The following is a 26005-nucleotide window of genomic DNA, read 5'->3' on the forward strand; positions in this document are numbered from 1 at the left end:
CCCGGCCTGCACTGTGCAGAGCGCACCGAGTACGGCTGTGAAACCGGCCCCCAGATGCAACTGGGCCCGCAGCGCAGAGGTTCCCCCGCAGAAGTGATCCGATTTTGCCTCAAGCGCTGCTTGGCCAGGAGCGAGTGTGGAAACGCCTAATCTCAACGCCGGAATTCCTCTTTACAGCTCAGCTTTCCTCAAAACCGATCCCTGAACTGAGGAAGCTTCTTTCTGTCCCTCGTTTCCTAACACACAGGAAATTGTGGCGCGTCGAGTACGCTCCGGTGTAAGGTAAAGGTAAATGTAAATGCGGCAATCAGCATCGAAATGGATGAATACAACATAAAGCTTTTTGGTGAAATTGCTCGAATGGGAAACAAACCGCTGGTATAGATTCCCCACCAAGGAATCTGCTAATCATCCCCGTTCATCACAATAGAGTAAAATTCAACAAATATGACTTTCTTTTGTGATTGCAGCACAGTATTAGATACTTAACGTTCATGCCACTTCTTTCCTAATTGATTATATATGTTTTGAGAGTTATATGATAGGCAGAAGTACAATAGGTGTATGTATAGTTGCCCATTTCCGCATCTCGGCCAGGAAGAGTTTTGCCTGTTGGATTTCTGACATGCAGATGTCACAGACCACACTGTATAGAAAGCAAGAAAAGTAAGGATTGGTATCCATAGAACAGAACCTACCTGACCTTAGAAATAAACTACTAACCCAGGAATTTTTTTAACGTAACCTGATTCAACCTAGGCACCATTGTGATCATATGCCGTCACTTGGACTGATTCTGGGTGTCTCCTCCTTCCTCAAATGTTGGATCACTACCAGTGGTTGGGTTAGCAGTTTAATGCTGCTATTAACAATATGATGGCAACCCAACTGGCAGCTTGGACCTACTGCAACCTATTGCATATGTCTAGGTGGCAGCAGTTTGTTTTCATTCTGCTGCTAAGTATTCCTTAGTCCCAACAACAATGAAGGCAACAGGTACATACTAATGGCTTGTAGTGGCCCCTTTTTGCTTATTGTTAATAGTAATTTTTAATTAAAAACAAATGCTCCCACTGCCATGGCTAAAGTAGTATTGCTTTTACATGAAGATGCCAAGTGTGCCCAATAGGCAGCTCATAGGGATAGCTCATAGGGAAACAAATGCAGCTATTTAACTTGATATGCCCTGCCCACACCATAGTGAATAGTGGCAAAAGGAGAGATTGTGAACTGTATTGGCACCCTATTTCCTTCATGTGATATGCCCTGCCCACAGCTGTTCACACCATTGTGAATAGTGGCAAAAGTGGAGCACAGTGGGCGATCCATATTAGGGACATCAGAAGCTGCCATTGGTCCATCTACCATATTGTTTACACTGGAGCAGATCCCTAGGATTTCAGACAGGGGACATTCACAACCCTACTTAGAGATGCCAGGGATGCTATTATCTGCATGCAAATCAGATGCTCTATTGCAAAGCTATGGCCCTCCCTGTTTCTAAATCTTCGATTTTGAATTTGTCAGCAATGGTGGCTTCTCATGGGTCTGTGCAGAGCTGAACTTCATTTGGCCATCAGTTGACCTGTTCCCAACTTGGGCTGCAGTGTCCACATTCAAAATAGCCAAGAATAAATGGTCTCTGCAGTTGCATTTTTTGTTTTTTGTTTTACTACTTTAAATGAGAGGGAATCTCCACGTTTTAAATCACAAACAAATTTTAATGAATACGAAATATTAACACACAGAAAAACCCATCTCACAAACCAGTTACATACACTATCTTGCTTTCGTTAAGCTAACAAAAGTAAACATATTTGGATTATTTCAGCAAACAACATGCAGGAGGGACAAGTTAACTGATTAATTTCAACATCCAAAAGGCTGTGAACATTAGCTAGAAAACATTCAAATATTGCTGAATGGACATACCATGCTATATAAAATGCCCCTTTAAAGTCATTTATAAAATCACAAAACAAAGCTTGCTTTCTCTTAGGCCTCTGCATGAGTGTTTTCTAATAAATATTATTGTTTCCCAGGTAAATTAGAATCTTGTGGAGGGACTGTGGCTCCATTTGACTTCCGCAGAGTGCTTAAGAAAACAGAAAAAGATATATACCACAATAAAATGATTACAATAAGGTTTCTTGTGGATGTTTATAACATAACCTAGCCATATCTAAGTCACACATATTAGTTTAGACTATTTAATATATTTTCCTTTCAAATTTAAGAAAGTATAGAGTTCCCTTATCAGAATTTGGGGTGCTATTGGCTTCTTGATACAAATAGTTTGTGCATCAAGTCTTATTATTTATTGTTAGCATACGCTTTATATTGCAATAGCTCCCACAAAGCAGAGTTTCTCCAAGTCAGCCTAACAATTTTAAAACGTGAAAAATATATATTAAATTCATATTCCTTGTAATTGGACATAGAATCTTAGAGCAGCCTTCCTCAGCTTGGTGCCCTGCCAGATGTAGTTGTGTTCCAACTGACAGCAGCCCCAGCAGCATAGCCAGTGGTCAGCGGTTAAGGGAACTGGAGTCCTGCAACATCAGGAGAGCAGCAGCCTGGGGAAGGCTATCTTAGTGCAAGGCAAGTGCAGGGCAAGGAACACTCTCTTCCAAAGGCATCTTGAAAAGGATTGTGTGGTTTGAGAGAGTAGTCTGTAGAGTCACATATGGCTATCACTAGCACCACTGAATTCATTGAACTGAACAATAACTGAATACGCATTCGCCATTTTGTCATTTTGCTTAATCCCACAGGGAAATCAAAACTTGTAGGAAGGAAAGAAATAATTCTGCCTCTCCCCACCCTCAGGCAGGAAGTCAGCCTTAGTCTGAGATAGCTGAGATATACTTGGTAGAGATTTTAAAAAGAAGGTCGTACATTTCCATTTTTTTATTTAAAAAATCAAAATTGCCAATAAAAACTACAATGCTTTTTATATCAAGGTCCTCTGTGATAGACACATCAAAAACATTGTATGGCAAATGGTTTTGAACCTTACTCCCAAAGTGAATAAAAATTCATTCTTACCAAAAACACACTTTAGGGATATAAAATATCAATTGGGAGTATTTAGAGACTCCCAATATAAGGTTTATATACTTAACAAGTTTGTTATTGAAAAAGATCACAGTGAATTAGTATTATAAACTGTACTTCCTAGAAGTAATTTTGTTCAAGTCATGATTCATTTCTGGTATAAAAGGGATGATTAGATAACCAAAGTAATGAAGCTTTCCTATATTGAATAGTTTGAGATATGCAAATATATATAAATATATAGTTTGCATATAATAATGCAGGCTCTCGAGCAATCTACTACGTCAAAACATTCCTGTGGCTTGTTTGAAAAATGTGCACTTATTACCCTTCCATGTGCCAGCTAGACTATGTTTTTTAATACCTCTAAGCAGTTTGGAACTGGGCTGCTATGAAGACTGCTCATGAAGCAGGCAGCAGTTCAGGAGCAATCTGATGAGAGCCATCCCCTTCCACCCCACCCCACAGTTGCCAGCACAGAACCAAAGGAGGGATATGGAGGAATGAAAATAGGGTTTTGTTAACAAGCCAATTTGGAAAAAGAGCGGTGGGGTTGGGGTTAAGAGCTTAATATTTTAATTCAGATCAAATCTGAACCACTAACTTCAGTTTTATTGCTCTGAAGGCATTGGAATAAGCATGTTACTAAAACATCAGCAAGCATTTCTCCAACATGTCACAACTGTTTGCAAGAGAATACATTTACAGTAAGCAAGTGCAATAAATGTTACAATCTGCCATTATAAACAGAATTATTTCTTCAAATTTTTTTTAGTAACTTTGCATATTCAGGGGACATTTTATTTATATATAGTATCTCTGGTCTAGCCCACTTAGACACACAGATTTATCTCTCTGTAACAGTCATCTTTGCAAGCCATGCACGTTGAGAAGAATACAAATCACAATATAAATACTGTGACCAGGAAGGAACAAAAGAGACCCAAATATTTCAGTTAGTAGAAGGTTCAGGCTCTGCTTTGCTTGCTTCACTGAAGAGCAGTTTTCGGAAAATACTTGCATAGAATGGTCCGTACACCTGTTTATTCAGGTTAACAATGTTGGCATACTGTGATCCAATGGTCTCTATCTCAGTCTGAATCACAGCAAGGCCTCCTGGAATTGTGGGCGTAGACTTTTGAAAGCCTGGAGAAGCAAGCAAGCTTCTCATGTACAAATGAATCCGTTTATCTAGAGAGGGGGGAAAACACATCACATAATTAGAATTTAAGAAAGTAAGAATTGGCCAATAGTGAATCTAGCCTAGCATCCTGTTCTGAGAGTGGTCAACCAAAGGCTCATGGGACACCCACAAACAGAACCTGGGCGCAACTGAACTTTGGCTTGTATCATTCAAGACAGACAGCATAATGTTCTAAATATGATTGAAGTAGGCCCCTTCATGTTTTAACTGCACGAAAAGCATCCATGCATACATAGAAAGAAGCAGCACAGCCTCAACACAGGCTCCACCCCCAAACCCATGTGCTAAGAGTGGACAACTGAGGCCCATGTCCATCTATGTGGACAGACTTCCCAGGAATTGAAACCACATATGATCAAGTTGCTGAGGAGGTCTACATACATAGGTGTCATTATCTCAAGACACCCACATATAGTGCTGTGGACATCTCATCAACAATTTTAAGGTTGGGATTGCAACTTGTTTTGCTACAGTACAGTAGCCTTTGGAAGGTTTCTGCATTTCCTGTGAAGATAAATTAAAATCTGCGTTCAATTCCTGCACTGAAGCATGGGTTTGCATGTTTACAGCAAGGCCTTGAAGGGGCAGAGACAGAAATCAGGAGGCCAGTCCTTATTACAGCAAGCTGTTTCCTCTGCTCTTTTGAACATACTCCTTGCATTTCTGTCCCAGTCAGGAGGGGTGGCATTTAGGTATGGTGGGGGGGGGTGTTTAGAGGGCAGGAAGAACAAGAATGTTTAGGGTGCAGTTGCCTAGATCAACCAAGGAGTAGTTAGGGAGATTAAGCTCCTGTAGTTATTATATAACCACTGCCTTTTTCCTCTGTAGAACTGGGTAAGATGACCAGGCAAGGCCAAAGAGTAATAGTAGCAAACCCCACCACACAGATTTAGTTACCCCGATCTACAGTCAGAAACCCTTCAACCAAACACATGGACAGATCCCTCTGCACACACAGCTCAGTGTGTGGAAGCTCTGTTCAGCCATAAACGAATGTGTGTAGAGAGAGGTACAAAGTCTGTTGTCCTCCCCAATTGCAGAGATAGGGGCTTACATACACTGATTCCAGACTTCAGTCCATTTGAAGTTATCTGTTATACAAAGAACTATAAACAAAGTTTGAAGTGCACACAGCGGCTAAGTTCACATGTAATGCCCTAAGCCTAGACGGGATATCATAGCCAGTGTGTTTCTGCTTCAGTCCTGCCACTGCAAGCTAAGCCCTAGTTTGGCTTAGTGTGTCATCCGAAGCCAGATAAACCCACAAGGCATAAGCCATAGAACAAACGTTTTGGCTACAGCTCCTGGCTTGTCAAGACAAACCATGAGTCCTGATTCAGATGATACACTAAGTCTAACCATGGTTTAGCTCACAGCACTGCAGTCGCAGCAAGACCAGAGGAGAAACAAAGCAGCCACTATCTCTCTAGGAACCTGAGCATTCACACTAAGCCATGGCTTAGCATTACATGAGAACCAGGTCAATGGGGGCAGCCTTTTTCATGCCACAGTATTTGATAATAGTGACTGGAAATCACAATTTTATTTGAAATCACGACAATGACAAATACACTTAAAACATTAAGATGCCTGTAGCCAGTGAGTTAAGTTACTAACCGATTAAGGAGTTGATAGGATTGTCTTCCTCAACGATGTTGCAGAGCTGCCCTACTAAATTTGTTTGCACTTCCTTATTCAGCGGTGGGAAGCCTCTCTCAGTCACCGACTCATTTATTTCACTACACGTACGAATACCTATTGCATTAAGAGCTTCTTTCAGATCAAAACTCCTGCAAAAAGGGGGGTGAGGAGAAAACCATGTTAATTCTATCAGATACTGCCTTTGATTCCTGCCCCCATGTTGACTTTTCATATAGGTTTTCAGTAAGTTCCAACACTCAAGTCTAAATACTTACTTCTTATTCATTCCTTCAAGTAGCACAAATGAAATCCGCTTTTGTTTGTCTACAAAATCGGGAATGCCCTCAATAACTGCAGCCAACATGTTGCTTGTTATGAGAGACACACACGCTATAACCTTCAACTGATTCAGTTTCTCTGTTAACTCCTGAAGACGACCTTCATCTGTCATTAATGTCTGGAATAAGATGTTTAGAAAAGAGTGTCAACAAAACAATCAAATCCCCAATGAGACCAAATATAAAGATATGTATTTTACCAGGAGTTCAATTTATTGTCAAAGGAGTTCATTTAGACTGCATTCACACCATACATTTAAGTTATCCCACTTTAAAATCAGTCATGACATTCTCCAAATAAACCTGGGAGCTGAAATTTTTACAGGTTCTGAGAATTGTTAAAGGTAAAGGGACCCCTGACTGTTAGGTCCAGTCGTGACCGACTCTGGGGTTGCGGCACTCATCTCACTTTATTGGCAGAGGGAGCCGGCGTACAGCTCCAGGGTCATGTGGCCAGCATGACTAAGCCGCTTCTGGCGAACCAGAGCAGCGCACGGAAATGCCATTTACCTTCCCGCCAGTGCGGTACCTATTTATCTACTTGCACTTTGACGTGCTTTCAAACTGCTAGGTGGGCAGGAGCTGGGACCGAGCAGAGGGAGCTCACCCCGTCGCGGGGATTCGACCCGCCAACCTTCTGATCAGCAAGTCCTAGGCTCTGTGGTTTAACCCACTGCGCCACCTGCGTCCCCTGAGAATTGTTAGGAGACCCCTATTCCCCCTTCCCAGAGCTACAGTTCCCATAGTTCCCTGGGAAGAGGGGCTGATTGTTAAACCTCTTTGGGAATTGTAGCTCTGTGAGGGGAACAAGGGCCTCCTAACAACTCTCAGCAACCTTAACAACCTGCAGCTCCCAGAATTCTTTGAGGGATGCATAACTGTTTGAAGTGCCATCATTGTGCTTTAAATGCATTGCGCGAATGTGCCCTTTGTCAGATGGATTGATTGCTGAAAGCACTCTGTGAATTGTAGTAACCATCCATGTGACAACTTCCCACTTTTCTTGTGTGCATTTTGGCCTTTTTAAAAGTTTATTTTGCATCTTCATTTTTAAATGTAAGACTGCACATTCCAGCACGTAAGAGTTCCTTTGGCAACTTAGCCTGCCTTCCTTCCCACAAACTTGCTGCAAGGCTACTTTCTTCACATGGAGATAGGAAACTATGCTCTGGGACTGGTCACGGTGGGTGAGGAGGAAGCTCTTAAATCAGGGCTGGGGATCCTGTGCCCTTCAGATGTTGTTGGACTCCCATCAGCCCCGGCAAACATAGCCAGTGGTCAGGGATGATGGGAGTTGTAGTCCCCCAACACCTGCAGGGCCCACAGGTTTCCTGTCCCCGTCTTAGCGAGCTTTACCTCAGGAACAGGCTTTTTCTGGTAATCCCACTGCAAGAGTTTCAAGTAGCTGTTTGTTAGCACCGAAGTAGGACTCAGATTTGTTTTGGACATCCCGTTAGCACCAGCATGCGAAGATGTTTCACAGGAAAGAGAAGACAGTTCATCTTGTATAGATTCCCTTATCCATTCTGTGGTCAAGTCCAGGGCACCTAAACATTGCAAGACAGAAAACAGAAACTGTTTTATTATTGCACAGCTGGGGGAGGCGCACTCTATGGAGGAAGGCAAAGCCCAAGGCCCTGCTCGCAAAAAGGAGGTAGAAGTAGAGAACTGCAGAAAGGCGCAGAACAGCTACAGTGCTCTTTGATGGAGATCACATCAGAGCAGACCAGTTGCAATTCTGCCTGCATTGTATTATAATGCCGCTGCGTGTATTGCAATGGAGGTAGCACTCTCTGCAAGAAGGAAGCTGCCCTTCTTGTGCCATAGCCACTGTCAGCACAAGTTCCGCCTGCGCAACAAGACATTCAGCATCACAACAGACTGCAGGAGGAAGGCAGGGCCTTCTCCTGGAAGAGCAACTGCATTCACATGACAGTTTATTCTTTTCTCATGACTTTCCCCTAACTATATTTGAGTCTCCACACAACATGTTCATTGAATGTGCTTTAGCTCTCAACCAGAAACGGAGCAACACTCCCCAACTTCTCTGCTCTCCCCCCCATCCCTGACAAAGCAGTGCAGCACTCACAGTGTCCCCTGATGAAAACACTGCCTGAATATAACATTTCTGAGCACAATTCAAATTGTTGGTGCTGACCTTTAAAGCCCTAAACGGCCTCGGTCCAGTATACCCAAAGGAGGGTCTCCACCCCCATCGTTCTGCCCGGACACTGAAGTCCAGCGCTGAGGGCCTTCTGGCGGTTCCCTCACTGCGAGAAGCGAAGTTACAGGGAACCAAGGAGAGGGCCTTTCAGTAGTGGCACCCTCCCACCAGATGTCAAAGAGAAAAACAACTACCAGACTTTTAGAAGACATCTGAAAGCAGCCCTGTTTAGGGAAGCTTTTAATGTTTAAAAGATTACTGTATTTTAATATTTTGTTGGGAGCCGCCTAGAGTGGCTGGGGAAACCCAGCCAGATGGGTGGGGTATAAATAATAAAATTATTATTATTATTATTATTATTATTATTATTATTATTATTATTATTATTTCTCATCATCAGTTGTGTCAGTAGGTTGGAGTCCAAGGATTTGCACAAATACTGTATAGCTTGCAGGTCTCTCATATACTGAATAAGGAGACTTGGCTAACACTCCTGACCAAAAGCATTGTTTAAAGGTTGCTTCTCTGGTATAGCACCACGAACAGGTTTTAGAAGGTGGCTTAAAAGATCAAATTTCTTCCTGCTGGAGCTTTTAGTTCATTGAGGAGGAAGGAAAATGTAAATTTCCCCTTGGACCTCTTCTTAACTAGAGGCCCCAGGCAGCTGCCTGCATCGCCAAGCCATTGGCTATATGTAAACAAAGGACATACTTGGCGTTTCTTCAAGTATATCTTGGAATTTTGCTCTTTCGTAATCCACCAAGTTACGCTGGAGATGAGGTCGAAGGCTCCGAATAGTAAAATTAGCCATATCCATTGTCATGAGATCCAGGACGTGGAATATTTGCCTGTAAGAACACAACAAACAAAAATAGTTTGCAGCCATGTCATCATAGGAAACTTGATTGCGTTGTCCTTTCCCCACCACGCAGCATATGCAGACACAGGCTTATCTCGGTTCCCCAGTAGTCCAGTTTGCAAAGGGCAACCGCCCCACTGCTGAAGCATCAAAGATAAATTGCAACACAGTCAAACTATTATTAGACACCGCCGTGGCAATTCATGAACTTACTCTGTGCATTTGTAGTATCTCTGGGTTAATATAATGCACAGCTTCTAAATGCTCACAAGCAGGGCGATTAAAATATTCTGGTCTACAACCTACTTAAAATAGTGTATTTGCAGTTAAGCCAGCAAAACCCCACTAAAATGATCCAAGGACTCCCCTTCACATCACTGCTTGATTTCGCATGTCACAATGGCTTCAATAGACATAGGAAGATAGCAAACATCTTAATACAAAATCAGACCCACTTTGAGGTACAGCGGGTGATCAGTGCTTGCAAAGCACAATGGGCAGGGCTTGGCAGGTGCCTGCAAAACCCCTTTGGCCCAGATGTATTTTTGTGTGCCCCACACAAGGAATATGCGTAGAAGCTGGATCCAGTATAATTAATTTTGATCTTGAAGAGCATGGAGAGCTGAAGGGAGGAACAAGCATCACTCTTGCAACATCCTCCTTCAGCTCTACTTTTCAAAGGAGAAAAAGGCAACCACTTTCACCACCTCATGACCACGTGGGTAGCAAGTGGGGCACTCAGAGGCTTTGTGGGCATCAGAGGAAGATGTCCACGGGTGCCACATTGGCAATCCCTCTGTGAAATGATTGCTTCATGGAAAGCGCTACTAGATGGATCAGCATGTTTGAGTAGTAAAACTACAAATGTTAGAATCAATACAAACAAGCAGCATGAAGGGAAAATGCAAGAAGGTTGCTGGCCTAGGTGCACCCTCTCGGCAGCCCTGAAATTGGGTTTCCCCCCTTTTTTGGGACTACAACTCCCAGCATCCCTAGCTAGCAGGACCAGTGGTCAGTGATGATGGGAAATGTAGTCCAAAAACAGCTGGAGGCCCAAGTTTGGGAAACCCTGGATCCCACTCCAGATCACTATATTTGAAAAATCCAATTCTTTGAACAATGATAAAGAACAATGTTAAAAAGGAAAACCACACACCAACCTGAACAATACAACAATGTTCCCAGTAGCTTTTAACTGGTTGACGTCATGATCCCTTATGGGAGCACACAGCTTCCCCATGGTGCTAATGACATAGTTTGCAAGACCCTGGATGTCAACTGCATTGTGCTTGGCCTGCTGCCTTATGAGGTCGGCATCGAGAACTTCACAAATTTGGCTTCGCATCCTGTTAGCCCCAGGGTTCAGGAAAGAAAGAAGAATCTGAAATATTTAAACACACACACACACACGAATCAAGTAAGGTGCAGCAGCTGTAGTTAAACTGGCTCACCGCGGTAATGCAGGTCTTGTGTGAGCACGATTAGAACAGAAGTGTTGCTGTACTGATAAAATTATATAGCTGGACCTAAGCTGACAAAAGAAAAAGAGAAAAAAAGAAACCCAAGGTTAACTCACCTCTTTAATTTCTTCAAACAGCTTGATGGCATGTTCATATTCGGGAGGATCTTCATTCAAGTCTTCCTCCAAACGATCCCAGAATGCTTGGTGCACAATTTGCTTTACCCTTCTAGTCAAGCTGTGGCAGGCAGGAAAATAATGTAAATAGTTAACAGTGTTAACATTTGCACTGATATGAATGGTGCTGAATAAAACACACATTGTATCAGTCTATATATATATATGTATTTTTTTTCTGTGGTTGATACAACCATGAGAGTCAAAACAACAGCAATAAGCAATCAATTTTCAAATGATGTAATTACATAAAATTCCACCACAGCAGACACAGAGACAAATAAGTGTTTTTTGTTAGCAACTGAGTTGCAGCAGGATGGAAACAGCACTGCAGGTGACAAACACAGGCTGGAATGAAAACTGATGCCTCCTCACATCCCTGTGGGAGAGGCATTTGGGTTGATGCCAAGGAGTGTTGTGCCAGATTATATAATTTGAAGCCGTGGGAGTGGTCCCACCAGAACAACTGCAGCTAGAACAGAAAACTAGGGAAAAATTGTTCCTAGAAAGAATTGGATATGCAATACTGGAAAGTTTCTATGCATATTGAGGTTTTCTTTTTAATTAAACGTGGATAAAAACCTCTCCCTCAATCATGTTTCCATTCCATAGGAAAATCAGAATGTGTGGAGTCACTTGGTGGATTTAATTTTTTTTTAGCTGCCAAGCAGCAGTGATTCATACATTTTAAGTTTAAGAGCCCCTAGTGTCTTTTCTTGCTTTAAAACTCAATTTATTGTTTTACTGCATTTTGCCCAACACAAATCTACCTGTTGTGTTGGCCAAAGTGAAACATCTCAGTCTACCTGTCCAACCCTAAATGGTGAAAAACTTGGCTGGGGCCCTAAAGCCCCTTCGGTGAAATTACTAAACCCCTCTTGCTTACCTGTTTGGTGGATGTTCAGTGTGCTCCAAATGAAAGTTTTCATTTACAGCAATTTCGTGAGCCAGAGTCAAGTTTGACAAGTTTCTTGCTGCTGCCATCATTTCATCAAATGTAACCACTTTGGGAGGGCTTGTAGCTGGGACAAAGGAAGGGAAAACATGTTTAGCGTCAAAGCTTAACATGAAAACACTTCAGAGCTTTAATATTTCTGAATGAGTCCTTTGTAAGTGGAGATGATAAAGGGTGAACCCAATAATATACATAAACACAATTTATATAAACATTCAGCCTCTTTCCATAATAGTAGTTAACTGCTTGGAGCAAAGGTGGAGAATTTTGTAGAGTCTTAGAACTGGAGAGTAGGGAGGGATGCCATGGGTCATTTAGTCCAACCCAATGCAGGAATTTCAACTAAAACATCTAGATTTGTGGCCCTCTAGATGTTGCAGGAGAAGGGACGTGGGTGGCACTGTGGGTTAAACCACAGAGCCTAGGGCTTGCCGATCAGAAGGTCGGCGGTTCAATTCCCCGCGACGGGGTGAGCTCCCGTTGCTTGGTCCCTGCTCCTGCCAACCTAGCAGTCCGAAAGCACATCAAAGTGCAAGTAGATAAATAGGTACCGCTCCAGCGGGAAGGTAAACGGCATTTCCGTGCGCTGCTCTGGTTCACCAGAAGCAGCTTAGTCATGCTGGCCACATGACCCAGAAGCTGTACGCCGGCTCCCTCAGCCAGTAAAGTGAGATGAGTGCCACAACCCCAGAGTCGGTCACGACTGGACCTAATGGTCAGGGGTCCCTTTACCTTAGATGTTGCAGGACTACAACATCTATCCCTGTTGACCATTGGCCAAACTAGCTGAACCTGATGGGAGTTAAGAACCTAAGAAAAGCCCTGCTGGATCAGGCCAGTGGCCCATTTAGTCCAGCATCCTGTTATTACAGCCATCCAACTGCCTATGGGAAACCTGCAAGCAGCTCCCGAGAGGAATAGCATTCTCCCCACTTGTGATTTCCCACTGCCTTCAAAAAAGATAAGAGAATATGGACTTCATGGAAGATAAAGGCTAGCAACACCCAGACAGCCACTGCTTCCCCACACTGGCCTACAGCTTGGATATTTCTTGTACAGTGAAGCCAGCAGATGAAACCCTTGAAAGTGTGTGTGTGTGTGTGTGTGTGTGTGTGTGTGTGTGTGGCGGGGAAACCAAATGTGAATATCAATTTTGCACACAAGGTAGTGCTTCTCAAATTTCCTGCCACATGCACCAGTAGCTCATGCTAGCTTACAAGCTGGAGAGCCGGGCTTGCTTGAAGAGTCACTGGTGAAACTCTGCCTTGAATATTCGGAGTCGCTGGAAGAAGAAGCTGTGCTTTCGGAGAACCGGGAAGAATCGCAGTCACCGTTCTGCTCATCGTTGAGAGGCATTTTGGGATCACTTTTGTCAATACAGTACACAGAACCTGGGGTGAGGGAACATATTGAAGTCATCTAGACCTGTTCAGGTGGACTTTTTTTTTTACAAAACACACTTCAGTTTTTTAAATTATTATTATTAGAAGGTGGAATCCAGGTTGGTGCTCATGCACCACTCACAGAAGTGCTTTTGATCCAATGGACAAAGCCATGACCCAAAGGAGAGGCATGAGGATTTTGCCAATATGTGCTTCCCATTCCAAGGCCACCCATGCCATCTTTCACCCTGTTTGTAGGGTGTCTCCCAAACCTCTGAAGTCAATCTTCTTTTTTAAAAAGTACTGCGGCTGAAGAGGAAGGAGGAATCTGCCACAAATAAAACCCCTTTCCCCACTTTTCCATTAGCAGAGGGCATTCACTGGATCTAAAGTCCTTCCACAAGCACCTGGGCCGCAAGTGGATGGTGCCCTAAGTCACTACGCACAGATGTCATTGCACAAAACAAGAATGCTTGCCTGTTGAAACAGAATTTAGTTAGTTTAGTTTTGGTATGAAGCTGAATCAAGCCATACTAAGCCTGTTTGGCCTTTGGTTTTCATAATAAGCATATAGAGCTTGGATGTTTTAGAAAAAGCTCTTAAACAAAAGAACATAAAACCGCTGTCTCCATGGGGCAAGGTCATAGCTCACCATGCAAAGCTTTTTCTCCCCACCAATATATTTTGTTTGATAAGAAGCAATTAGTCCTTTGGAGTGGGGGAGGGGGGACTTTAAATGAGGACTTTGAAGGTGTGTGTGAGGGGAATTCTTTGTCACCGAGTAAAACATCAGACTAACCTACTTAGGGCCAGCAGCTCACAGAATGTGACTTTCACAATTGTGCGGAGATAGATGCAGTTCTCCTGCAAAACAAAAAAACAGAACCGCCCCTGGAAGTTACCAGATTAAATACTGAACATTTATGTAACACAAGGATTCAAAGGTCCATACATTATTGTTGCAATTCTTGTAACGAAACTGTTAAGTAGCACACTATTTTCCATCTATTTTGCAGACGGGGAGAGGCAGGGCTAAGGTAAACACAATGGCTTGCCAAAGTTAGGGTTGGGCATTGGGCTGCTTGTGTGTTGTGAAATAATGGTCGCACTTGACAGAGAGTTAACTCAAATTCAACCCTTCCCAGGAATTTAACAGATCAGAGAGTCATCAGGGAAGGGCTGTGGCCAAGGAGCAGAGCACCTCCTTGGCACACAGAGGGTCCCAGTTTCATCCCTTGGCATCTCCAGGTAGGACTACGAAAGACCCCTACCTGAAATCCTGGAGATTTATATGGTAGTAATGCTGCTGCTGCAACCCACCTTAGATCAGGCTACAACCTAACAGCAAGTCCTAACCCACCACTGGAAGACCAATGGCGCAGAAGAAGTGCTGCATGGGCCAATGGCCTGACTCCATATAGGTCAGCTTCCTAGGTTCAGGAACCCATTAATGCTGGAGTCCTATGCTCAGATCATATGCAGAGGGTAGTCTGGGGATGGGGAAACTGTGGCCCTCCAAGCGTTGTCCCAGCTGGCATAGCCGATGGTGAGGAATCATGGGCGTTCTAGTCCAGTGAAATATGGAAGCCACAGGTTATGCGTCCATGGCTCCTCCAGCAACCATGGCTAGCTGGTCATAGGTTAGCGACTGGGACCAGAAGACCTGAATAGATTACATCAACTCCAGCCTGACTGCACTGATTACCAATTTGTTTCTGGGCTCAATTCAAAGTGTTGGCTTTGACCTTTAAAGCCCTATAGCAGGGTTTCCCAAATGTGGGTCTCCAGCTGTTTTTGGACTACAGTTCTCATCATCCCTGACCACTGATCCTGCTAGGGATGATGGAAATTGTAGTCCAACAATAGCTGGAGACTCACGTTTAGGAAGTTATAGGGCTGAAGACCACAATACCTTAGGGACTACTTTTTTTCCATATGAACCAACCCAAACCCTGCAGTCTTCAACAGACACCCTTCTCCGTGTTCCCCACCCAAAGGAGGTGTGAATGGTGGCCACATGAGAATGGACCTTTCATGGTTAATAATAATAATAATAATAATAATAATAATAATTTATTTATACCCCGCCCATCTGGCTGAGTTTCCCCAGCCACTCTGGGCGGCTCCCAATCAGTGTTAAAAACAGTACAGCATTACATATTAAAAACTTCCCTGAACAGGGCTGCCTTAAGATGTCTTCTGAATGTCAGGTAATTATTTATCTCTTTGACATCTGTTGGGAGGGCGTTCCACAGGGCGGGCGCCACTACCAAGAAGGCCCTCTGTCTGGTTCCCTGTAGTCTCACTTCTCGCAATGAGGGAACCGCCAGAAGGCCCTCGGCGCTGGATCTCAGTGTCCGGGCTGAACGATGGGGGTGGAGACGCTCCTTCAGGTATACAGGCCCGAGGCCGTTTAGGGCTTTAAAGGTCAGCACCAACACTTTGAATCGTGCTCGGAAACATACTGGGAGCCAATGCAGATCTCTCAGAACCGGTGTTATGTGGTCCCGGCGGCCACTCCCATATGGAATGTTCTTCTTAGGGAGACATGTCTGACACCATCTCTGCCAGTCTTTAGGCGCCAGGCCAAGTCCTTTTTATTTACTCAGGCCTTTGGCTAATTAATGTTGCCTCCTACTGTGGTTTTCCTATGTTGTGTTGTGGGTTAGAAACTCAGATATATAAGATAGGTGCCAAATGGCTCCTTAAACCAGGGTTACAGTCACTGAAACAGTATGCCTAGTTGCCATTTTGGGGCCAGGCGGCTCAAAAGTCATATTTTTCAATACAGTGGTACCTCGGGTTACAGACGCTTCAGGTTACAGACTCCGCTAACCCAGAAATAGTACCTCGGGTTAAGAACTTTGCTTCAGGATGAGAACAGAAATCGTGCTTCGGTGGTGCGGCGGCAGCAGGAGGCCCCATTAGCTAAAGTGGTGCTTCAGGTTAAGAACAGTTTCATGTTAAGAAGGGACCTCCGGAACGAATTAAGTACTTAACCCGAGGTACCACTGTACAACCTTTTGGTTCCCGAAATTCATTCTGATTGCGCAGATAAAATATCATTAATATAATTCTACAGGTTGTGTTGCTAGTGTGTGAAAATAGTCAAGATCCAAGGATCTCCAGGAATGCGCCTCCAGATGACGGAGATGTCAGGCGCCATTTTGGCACCTGGGCATCTTCACTAGGTCGCAGGTGGCTGGTAGCCAGGTGCAAAATGTGCCTGGCGAATTTCAAACACTAGTGGGTAGGACTTGCCGATATGAAACATGCTACTGAATGAGTCTTTTGCATTGTTTCCTGACATTGCTTTTACGTCTTGCATTTTATCCTGTCAAGTTACCTTGAGGCTTTTTATTGTTTAAAATGACTGAGAGATGTTTCTGTTCCTTTTTCTCTTTGCAGATGTTGGCACTCAGAGCAGGTGGCCAGTAGGAGAGGCTTTGTCTCTCCCCCCCCCCACCCCCGCTGCTGCTGTGCTGAAAGCAAATAGCTCTCACTCCTACTCTGGCTAGCAAATGACAATACAATGCATCTTTTATTTTTTTAAAGCTGCCACCTACACAGCAGTGTTATCAGCTTCATGAAATATTTGACAATGTTTAACCACAATCAAATAATAAGCAGTCAAAAGACCAGTCAATTAATTGACAGGCCACTCAAAGACCACCTAACTAAAGGCTCATTCACACTATACATTTAAAGCACTATACATTTAAGCAGCCATGGCTTCCCCAAAGAATACTGGGAACTGTAGTTTGTTGAGGGTGCTGAGGATTGCTAGGAGATACCTGTTCTCACAGAGCTACAATTCCCAGAGCGGTTTAACAATCAAACCCTCTTTCCAGGGAATCGTACCTTTGTGAGGGGAATAGGGGTCTCCTAACAATTCTGCAACATACTGCAACTCCCATAATTCTTATGGGGGGCATGACTGTATAAAATGGTATCATAGTACTTTAAATGTATGTTGTGGATGTGGCCTAAGTTCAAAATAAGGGCAGATTTGAACAAGCCACTATCCAGCATAGCTGCTCACTTGGACCCTGCTCTCATTTTTGGAGAGCCAGTGATGGAAAGAGCACCTCCAAACTCTTCACACAGATAGTAGGGAGAAGCTTCTGCATCTCAGGATTTAATGTGGTGAAATCACTTCCTGTGCCAAGGAACAGCAATCATTTTCAATGTGGCTCAGGTAGCTCAACAACGAAAAAGATTTCCAGGCATGCACCTGAGTCAACCCGTGTAAGACAGGAAGCAAATATGTCATCATCCCATTAAAAACAACCAAATGGAATTTAGATTTTCACATGGTGCAAATGACTCAAGCCATTTCATAGCTAACCAGCCAGCAGACCTATACTTGCATGGAGTGCCAGAGTTAGGTGTCTTGTTTACAGTCAATAAATCTGCCAGGTGTCCCTTACTTTTACGGAACATCCCATATTCTGAAACAAAAACCATTACAGAATGCACAGACTGTAGCTTCCCTTTAAAATATATGTGGCAATATGCAGAGCAGAAAGCCACAACCCAGGTGTCCTGTGTTTTCACACATCTACCCTAGAGCACACAAAACCTTTTTTTTCAAAAGCTACAAATCACTGTACAGAGAAACAGAAAGAACACATCTTAGTCTCAGGCTCACGGGTTTGAGCCCCACATTGGGCAAAAGATGCCTGCACTACAGGGGGTTGACTAGATGACCCTCATGGTCTCTTCCAACTCCAATTTGATAAATAAACAAATGATCTTTAAATCAATCAATCACTTCCTGTGAAACATATCAAAGCAATTTAACACCTACGATTCAAAACATATATATGAAGCAATTTCATATATAAAAACAATTTCTTATTGACAAAGCACTCTTTGGATTCCCATAGGCATCACTTTAGATTTGAGTAAGATTTTTTAAAAGAGATCTATCAGAACAATCTGTACAGCATCTTGGACACCAGATACCAGCTGACTGCTAAGGCTAGCATCAGCCAGAAAACTGTAGTGGGCAAACTTGCAATCTGTGCAAATTTGACACAAGGATATATCAGGGACCTAGAGAGGGACTAAAAATAGACTCAAGACTCATGGCCAAAATAAAAGAAAGGAGAGGCATATGATCAAGAGCTCCAATAGTTTCATTCATTCATCCTAACAGACACATACTGGATATGGTTTAGCTTCCGCTAAAGAAAAAAAAAAAAAGATATACTGGATAAGCTCTTAACCTAAATACAGCCTCACTAGCCCATCATCACGTTCTTCCTTTCAAATGGACAGTGAAATGGCAATCAGCACTCATGTTTCTCCAATATATTTATTTAATATCGTTTCAGGCCATCTCTTAGGAGCAAAGTCCTCATATGGCAGCTTCCATGAAAAATAACGATATACTTAAATCGAACATAGAGGTATCAAAAATATGAAACCACTGCTGGAAGAATAAAACCAGTTAAAACATCTAGTTCACACCAAGAGAACCAGCTTAGAGTTTGAGGGGGAAGCAACCTGAAATATGTCATGACAGGCTCACAGGCCTGTGGTGAAGGGGCCACATGTCCCCCAGCTGTGGTTCCACTGCTGAAAAGGCCCCACCCTTTATGCTTATGTTGTATGTGAAGGTCCTCCAAAGGTGATTTACAGGCAAGGGCAGATTCATACATGTGAAAGCGCTTCTTTAGGTAACCTGGTCCCAAACTACATAAGTAAATAGCACCACCTTAAACTGTGCCCAGGGGAGGCGGGTGGCGCTGTAGGTTAAACCACAGAGCCTAGGACCTGCCGATCAAAAGGTCGGCGGTTCAAATCCCCGCAGTGGGGTGAGCTCCCGTCGTTCGGTCCCAGCTCCTGCCTGCCTAGCAGTTTGAAAGCACCCCTAAGTGCAAGTAGATAAATAGGGACCGCTTTCTAGCGGGAAGGTAAACGGCGTTTCCATGTGTGGCACTGGTGCTGGTTCGCCAGATGCAGCTTAGTCACGCTGGCCATGTGACCCGGAAGTGTCTTCGGACAGCGCCGGCTCCCGGCCTCTTGAGCGAGATGAGCGCGCAACCCTAGAGTCGGTCACGACTGGCCCTGATGGGCAGGGGTACCTTTACCTTTAAACTGTGCCCAGAAATGTACCATCAACCAGTGCAACTTGTACAATATTGGTGCTACATGCTCCAACCACTTTGCAATCACCAACATCTGTTTGGAGGCAGATGTTTTACACCAGTGGTAATATCTGGACCATGCTAATCCAGCCTGGTTGACACTTAAAAAAATAAGCCACTTTTAATGTAGAAAGAGAAACATAACCATAGTACAGTCGTACCTCGGCTCCCAAACACCTTGGGAGTCAAACGTTCTGGCTCCCAAACAATCGAAAAAAGGAAGTGATTGTTCCAGTTTTTGAACGTTCTTTTGGAAGCTGAACATCCGGTGGGTCTTCCACGGCTTCCGATTGGCTGCAGGGACCTTCCTGCAGCCAATCAGAAGCTGCGCTTTGAAAGTCAAACATTTTGGAAGTCGAACAGAAATCCAGAACAGATTCTGTTCGACTTCCGAGGTACAACTGTAAGGTTATAATGTTTATCTACGGCGTGTGTCTGCAGTAGAAGATGTACTTGGGCTAGATTCTACATTCTACATGTACATTCTACCTGCTCAAGAGTTGTTCCGCAAACAGAATCCGATGCAGTTCATTGGAGGCAATGTTTTCGACACTTGTTGCATTTGAGAACATTAATCAGATGCCCAGCAGGTCTACAGACGGAGACAAAGAAAATAAGAGATTTATGATCAGTGCCTGCAATTGAATTGTGTGATGCACCTTCTGAGCAGGAGCTGCCTTGTCTTCATGGGAAGATAAGGAGACCGATTCTGTGATCATTAAGCCCGAACATTGAGATTTCCATGAACAAATTCAGTTTTGGGTACCTCTGTATGCTATTCATCCATCTATTCCTATAGCAGCCTGTGCCTCTAGCGAGTCCCAAGCAGTTACTTTGGGTGCACTGGGAAGGAGCAGAAGGTTGGTAGCTAATGTTCTGCATAACTCTCATTGGTCCATTATAGTTCAGTGCACAGACTTGCAGTGGCTCTCCCAGGTCTTAGTCAGGAGCCTGTCTAGAGATTCTGGGGATCAATTCTGGGACCTTCTGCAGTCAAAGCAGGTGCTGTACTTTTGAGCTGTGGTTCTTCCCATGACCTGCCAATTCTCCATGGTACTTAATGACCAGATCAGATGTCTTACTCCTTTGCTGATTTTTGGCTGCCTCTTGGCCCTCCCCATGGGGATTCTCCCAGTCCTCATCTTTCTCCTCTTGGGACCTGTGCCTCTAGTGTGACCTGGTTATTAACAGCTCATCATGGGCATTAGGGTAAATGGACTGCCAGTCAAATCGACTCTTCCCTCTCTTCAATCAATGACTTCGTTAACAATCAGAGCTCCGTGCTTTCATGTTTGGTGCAGACAAAAACCAATCAATTTCAAGCAAAACCCACCCACAGAGCTACTGCAGCATGGCCTCCATTCATTTTCATCGGGCCTCTGTGCAAAGGCTATGAAGGACCCAACAGAAAGGTCTGCTCCAAGTACATATAAACCAAATGAGCCTGGTCTGGAAAGCGGGACAGATCATCTCGAGGGGATACAGACTAGGGGGAAGTAAGCAGTAGGCATGGAAGGGTTCTGCAGTTCTCACCTGTACACTGTTTTTACTCTTTATATCATACCCCACCACAACACACACACACACACACACTTGTGATACATACTTTAAATTGACCCACATTTAAAGTGATTGCCATGCCACCATCACACCTAATCTGGCCCTCCAGTGAATGGAAATTGGACAGCAGCCCTTGGCACCTTAATCCCATATTGCAATAATTCCACAGCTACTGATAATTAAGTGCAATTTTCACTTCAAACGTCTACTACTCAATTTGGTGATCTACATTCGTATAAACATCAGAAAGGGTCTTTCTAAAAATGGGACACACTAATGGTTAGTGGCACTCGGGAGACTTCATTTGACAAACAAATTAGCCTCCTTGGAAAAGACTGTACAGGCAAAAAGGCTTATTCTACACTGAATAATATTACAAGGTTTTTTAGACAGGTGATTCTGGTATATTTTTTAACCTATATTCTTTGTTCTTCTGTCCAGTTAATGCAGTTTACTAAGCTTAAGTTCTTACTGGGGTTTTCCTTGGTTTTTCTTACCGCTGCAACAGACAAGGTGTGGGTAATAAGTAACTGGATCGCCTGACACTCCCTCCCCCCCAAGAAAGCAGTGTCTATTTTGAACTGAGCAGTACATGAGGAGTGGAGGCTTAACCCTTCCTTCCCTGTCCCATAGTACTGTTTTCTACATCTAAATTGTTTATCCAACACTGCCTTGGGGGCCCCAGTAGAAAAAATACAAACATGTTATTTTCAACAAAATAGCTGTAATTCTCTGCAAATGTAAGAGTAGAAAAAGCTCACGCAAGAAAAATCTGTAAATGCAATGTAAATGCAACATTTGTTGAAGATTTTCGGTTTGGAATTTCTCTCTCCTGGTGTTAGCAACTTGCAAAACATGCTTACATGGGAGTAAAGTCCATTGAACCCAGTGGGATTTGCTTCCGAGCAAAAATAAAAATGCAGAAGATTTTGTTGGCTGTCATCAGTAAGGGACCAGCAGCAAAATGTTGCTGTTGGTCTCCCCTCCTGAGAAGACCCCTCGGGATTCCAACCAGCCAGCCTTTCCCTTACAGCTACGCATTCCACTCTCCCTGCCGTCCATGGTCTTCTATTTAATGTTTCCAAATTATACTCACCACTGTCAAGTTACTGAGGATGCTCCATCTTCATTGGGCTGTTTTGGCAGTTTCTCTCCCCACCCCAGTATAAAGTTGTTTTGTACTTCTTCAGGGGTCTCCTGAAGGGTTGTAGTGCTGTGATAGGTTCAATCTCTGGCTAGGGTTGGGAAAGACCTCTGCCAAAACTGGGGGAGAGATTCTGTGAGCTGATGTAGACAATACTGAGCTGGATGGACCATCTAGGTGGTTTGACTTGGTATGAGGAAGTCTACTACTTTCATTTTCCTCTGTGGTTTTGCTTCATTGCTGTTACCAGTTACCACTTGAGTTCACTATTAGATGGAAGAGATATTTGACTTGCTTTTTGATCTTTTTAACCCATATATGTTTCCCCAGATAACCAGGCCTGCCTCATCCCATCTCCTGCCATTCCTACTAGCCTTGTGACCCAGTAAGCATAGTTTGGGTTTGTCACATTGGCTAATTCAGCTTAGATCCACTAATAGCACATCCCGTCATCCCATTGCTCTTTGCTGAGCTAATCACAAATCTGCTTAAGAGACCTTTGAGTGTTCTGCCGTGGAGGACATACCGCAAAGGGCTTTTTGCCTATATCACTTTATTTTACCCATATATAGTACAGAGAAATACTTCTCCAATACTAAGATTGGAGACAGTAATGACTTTTAAATGCCTCTTAAAAACTTAACCTAAGCTTCCTAGACTCTGACAAAAAAATATGTCTTTCTTGTACAGTATTCAGCTTTATTTGTGACATACAGGAATATATTGCTTTTATCTTCTTTTTAAGAATTTGCACTGAATGTTATTGTGCTTTTATTACTTTTATGTAAACTGCTTAGCCATTTTTATTCTATCATCATGGCAGTCACAAATTAGCACGGTTGTTCATTCTCGTGTTATTAAACAGAACACAGTAATTCTGATCCGGAAATTATGTATTTTATGTTGTAATTTTACGTTGTGAACTGCCCTGAGGTCTACAGGTAAAGGGAAGTATACAAATGTTAACACCACCACCACCACCACATTTCTGGGGCAGGGTGGTGTACCCTGGGTCTAACCACTCATCTGGGGTAGTTACCCGCACTCCCAATTCAGGATCTTCACTCCTCCTATCAGTCCAGCCTATGCCAGCCCGATTCTTAATCTTTTGACATCCTCATGAATGCTGAGGCGCAGGAAAGTTTGTAGACGCCTGCAAATGCAGGACGTAAAAAGAAAAAAAGGCCATACGCTGAACTCGGCCATCCGAGCGGAGGCTTAGTTCAGAATAAACACGCATAGGATCAGACTGCGCAATTTGGCAGCCTTCTTCTGCCTTGCTCCCCGAAATCGCCAGCGCTCAGCCGTCGAGCAAGATTTGCGCGAGCAACAGCGGCTCTCGCTGGCCCCCATTTAGGAGAGCTGCCCGAAGCTCCTCCTCTTCCTCCATCTGTTTCAGTTATTCCCTCCCCACAGATGTATTTTTGGCAGTTACTCGGAGGTACGAGTGCTTTGGCATTGACCGACCAAAACAAAAGCAGCGTTTCCAAGGAAAGCATTTAAACAAACAAACAAACAAACAAACAAACACACACACACACACACACACACACACACACACACTCTCTCCAATCTACCCCCTTCGCCGTTGCCTCTTCTGCTAACATCTGTTTTGTTTTCTTTGTTAAACACACAATCCTTTCTTTAAAAAACACAAACAAAAAAGCATCTGCCGGTTCCTTAATTATACACCCCAGGAAAATCGGGGGGAAGGGAGAGACGAGAGGAGAAACTTTAGGGGCCTATTTTTATTTTGTTTAAGACACGCAACCACAATAAGGCTTGCAAACCACGAGCGCTCCCCGCCGCCGGTTCTGCAAGAGGACAGCGGGGTTGTTTACCACCACCGCTCGGAGCAAAGCCTACTGCCCTAACCGCCATTACTCAGGTGTAAGCGCACTGAATAACAGGACGGCTCACTTGCAAAAGGACGGTCATAGGATCGAGCGGCAGGGCTTGTTCTAATCTTGAAACAGAGAGAAAATAAGTCACCTTGAACTCCCCCCCCCTCCCAGCCGCGCTGAATCCGGCTCTGGAATATCCCTCTGCAAGCCAAGATTCCATCACACTGGGAACTGAAGTGCGGGGAGGGGGGGAGAGAGAGAGAGAATGCGGAGCTGAACCGGATTATAGATAAATTCCCCCGGGGAGGCGAGAAAAGAGGCGAAAGAGATGGAAGGGACCTGCTTTCTTCCCGCCTCCCCCCTCAAAAAAACCGCCCGATCCACTCACCCCAAGAGAGCCTCAGGCAGGGTCAGCCTTAACCCCCCTTTGCTCCTGCTGCACTCAGCCGTTCTCACCGGGGCTTTAACTCCCTCCCCCCGCTTCACTTAGTTATACATAGTCCTCGGGTGTCTATTAGCAAGCTGCCTGGACGCTTCCACTTCCCTGGGGAGAGGGGGGGGGAGGAAATAGATTCAATCCCGTATGCGGCAAAGCTCTGTCGGCACGGAAGAGAGACAAGCGGGGAAACAATGGATTTCAGGCTATTATCAAGCAAGGTGCATAACTCAAATCGTGGGGAACGAGGAAAGTGGGTCCAAAAAGCAGGGCTCTTTCTCCACCCCCGTAGGGTGAAATGCTGCTTTCCCGGCAGAGGGGAGGGGACTGAGCGGTGTTTACGGAAGGAGAGCGGTGTCCTCAGTTCTCCCTTGGCTGCTGGGATGGTGGGTTTCCTACTGGTCCGCCCGCCTCCCGCCGCGGGTCTTGGGCTGCTGCCAGCATTGTGGCCAACGCAGACCTCTCTCCTCTTCGCCATACCGCGCTCCGACCGGACATCGCGAGCCCTTGCTGCTTGCAAGCCGGCGCCAAGCAAGGAGCCGCTGCCTATGTGGATGCTCACTTAATATTGCTTTTATCTCCACTCAGCCTTCGCCAAGCTGGTGCCCGCCAAACGTTTTGGACCATAACTCCCGTCAGCCCCAGCCAGGGCAGCTTAGTGACGTGGGAGCCGCGGAGGGCGCCAGTTTGGCAAAGGCTTTCGGATTCTCTACATGAAATAACCGTGAGCTGGTTTGGAGTTATTTAAATAAAAACATGTTTTTCGAGCGGGGATCAGGGCCGGTCCACTCATGAGACAAGGTTGAGGTGACTGCCTCTGGCGGCAGGATCCACAGGGGCAGCAGATCCCGATACAGCTGATGTAGCTCTTATCACACCTTCTTCCTTGGCCGGGGGCACCATTTTGTGGTTCACCTAAATGTCTTGGGCCGGCCCTATTGGGGATGGACACCAGCTGGATGGGAAAAGAAGAATTTGACATAGATCTAACCCCCCCATCTTATTTTTGTATTCTGCCTTTATTTGATCCTGCAGGACAAGGCAGTGCGCATGGGCTTCCAAATCAGTCTCCCATCTGATCTGCTTAGCTGAAGCTTGCGGTTTCATGTGCCTTCACACCAGTTATTCCCAATAGCTAAATGGCTCTTCAGTGTTGAGAGATGGCATATCACTGAATACCAGCTGTCGACAGCATTAGGAGTGGATTTGCTGAAGGAATCTGATCAATTTTTGATGGAAACAGGATGCTAAACGAAATGAACTTTTTTGTTTGATTGATCAACAATACTTCTTCATGTGTTTCCTCACCCTAAGCATTTCAGTATTGCAGGAGGAACTGTCAATGTTTTTGTGTGATCCGAGGATGAAATATTTGCTTGGTAACAAAATGTAGTTTGAAAAAGTCCTGCTTCTGGAATGCAGAGTTAAATTTAAACTTAGCACCATGTTGCAGGGAAAGACATTTCATGTGGAAAGTTTTGAATAGTTTCTGCTACTATTAAAAAACCCTAGTGTAATAAAAAATGTGCACAGGGACTATATTATGCAATCAACAACGTGTTTGTTGTTATGACCAACCTACTCCTTGTTAGAATCAACTCTGAGTCATGAGCTTATGACTCCACCTACT

At 44.2% G+C, this 26005-nt stretch overlaps 1 protein-coding gene and 3 long non-coding RNA genes across 4 annotated transcripts; 2 read left to right on the top strand and 2 right to left on the bottom strand.

Moving 5' to 3' along the window:
* The first annotated feature begins 154 nt into the window (after positions 1 to 154).
* On the top strand, positions 155 to 11055 carry LOC309542428. Its single transcript, XR_014224235.1, has 2 exons — positions 155 to 282; positions 10861 to 11055. It is a non-coding gene; the product is annotated as an uncharacterized lncRNA (long non-coding RNA).
* On the bottom strand, positions 1701 to 13210 carry TCP11L2 (t-complex 11 like 2; the record flags this gene model as incomplete). The annotated part of the gene is made up of 9 exons (XM_082241216.1): positions 1701 to 4248; positions 5879 to 6051; positions 6178 to 6359; positions 7597 to 7787; positions 9116 to 9252; positions 10424 to 10644; positions 10840 to 10960; positions 11786 to 11921; positions 13072 to 13210. The coding sequence occupies 9 exons, from the start codon at positions 13208 to 13210 to the stop codon at positions 4010 to 4012; spliced, it is 1539 nt and encodes a 512-aa protein (XP_082097342.1). The 3' UTR covers positions 1701 to 4009.
* Positions 13112 to 18968, top strand: LOC309542426. The gene is made up of 3 exons (XR_014224233.1): positions 13112 to 13234; positions 14030 to 14782; positions 16645 to 18968. It is a non-coding gene; the product is annotated as an uncharacterized lncRNA (long non-coding RNA).
* On the bottom strand, positions 13978 to 24463 carry LOC309542424. The gene is made up of 3 exons (XR_014224230.1): positions 24328 to 24463; positions 19881 to 19983; positions 13978 to 14100 (listed from the first exon to the last, which is right to left on the bottom strand). It is a non-coding gene; the product is annotated as an uncharacterized lncRNA (long non-coding RNA).
* Positions 24464 to 26005: the final 1542 nt, after the last annotated feature.

The sequence above is a fragment of the Podarcis vaucheri genome (assembly GCF_965113315.1).
Source record: "Podarcis vaucheri genome assembly, chromosome: 10".
Lineage (NCBI taxonomy): Eukaryota > Metazoa > Chordata > Lepidosauria > Squamata > Lacertidae > Podarcis > Podarcis vaucheri.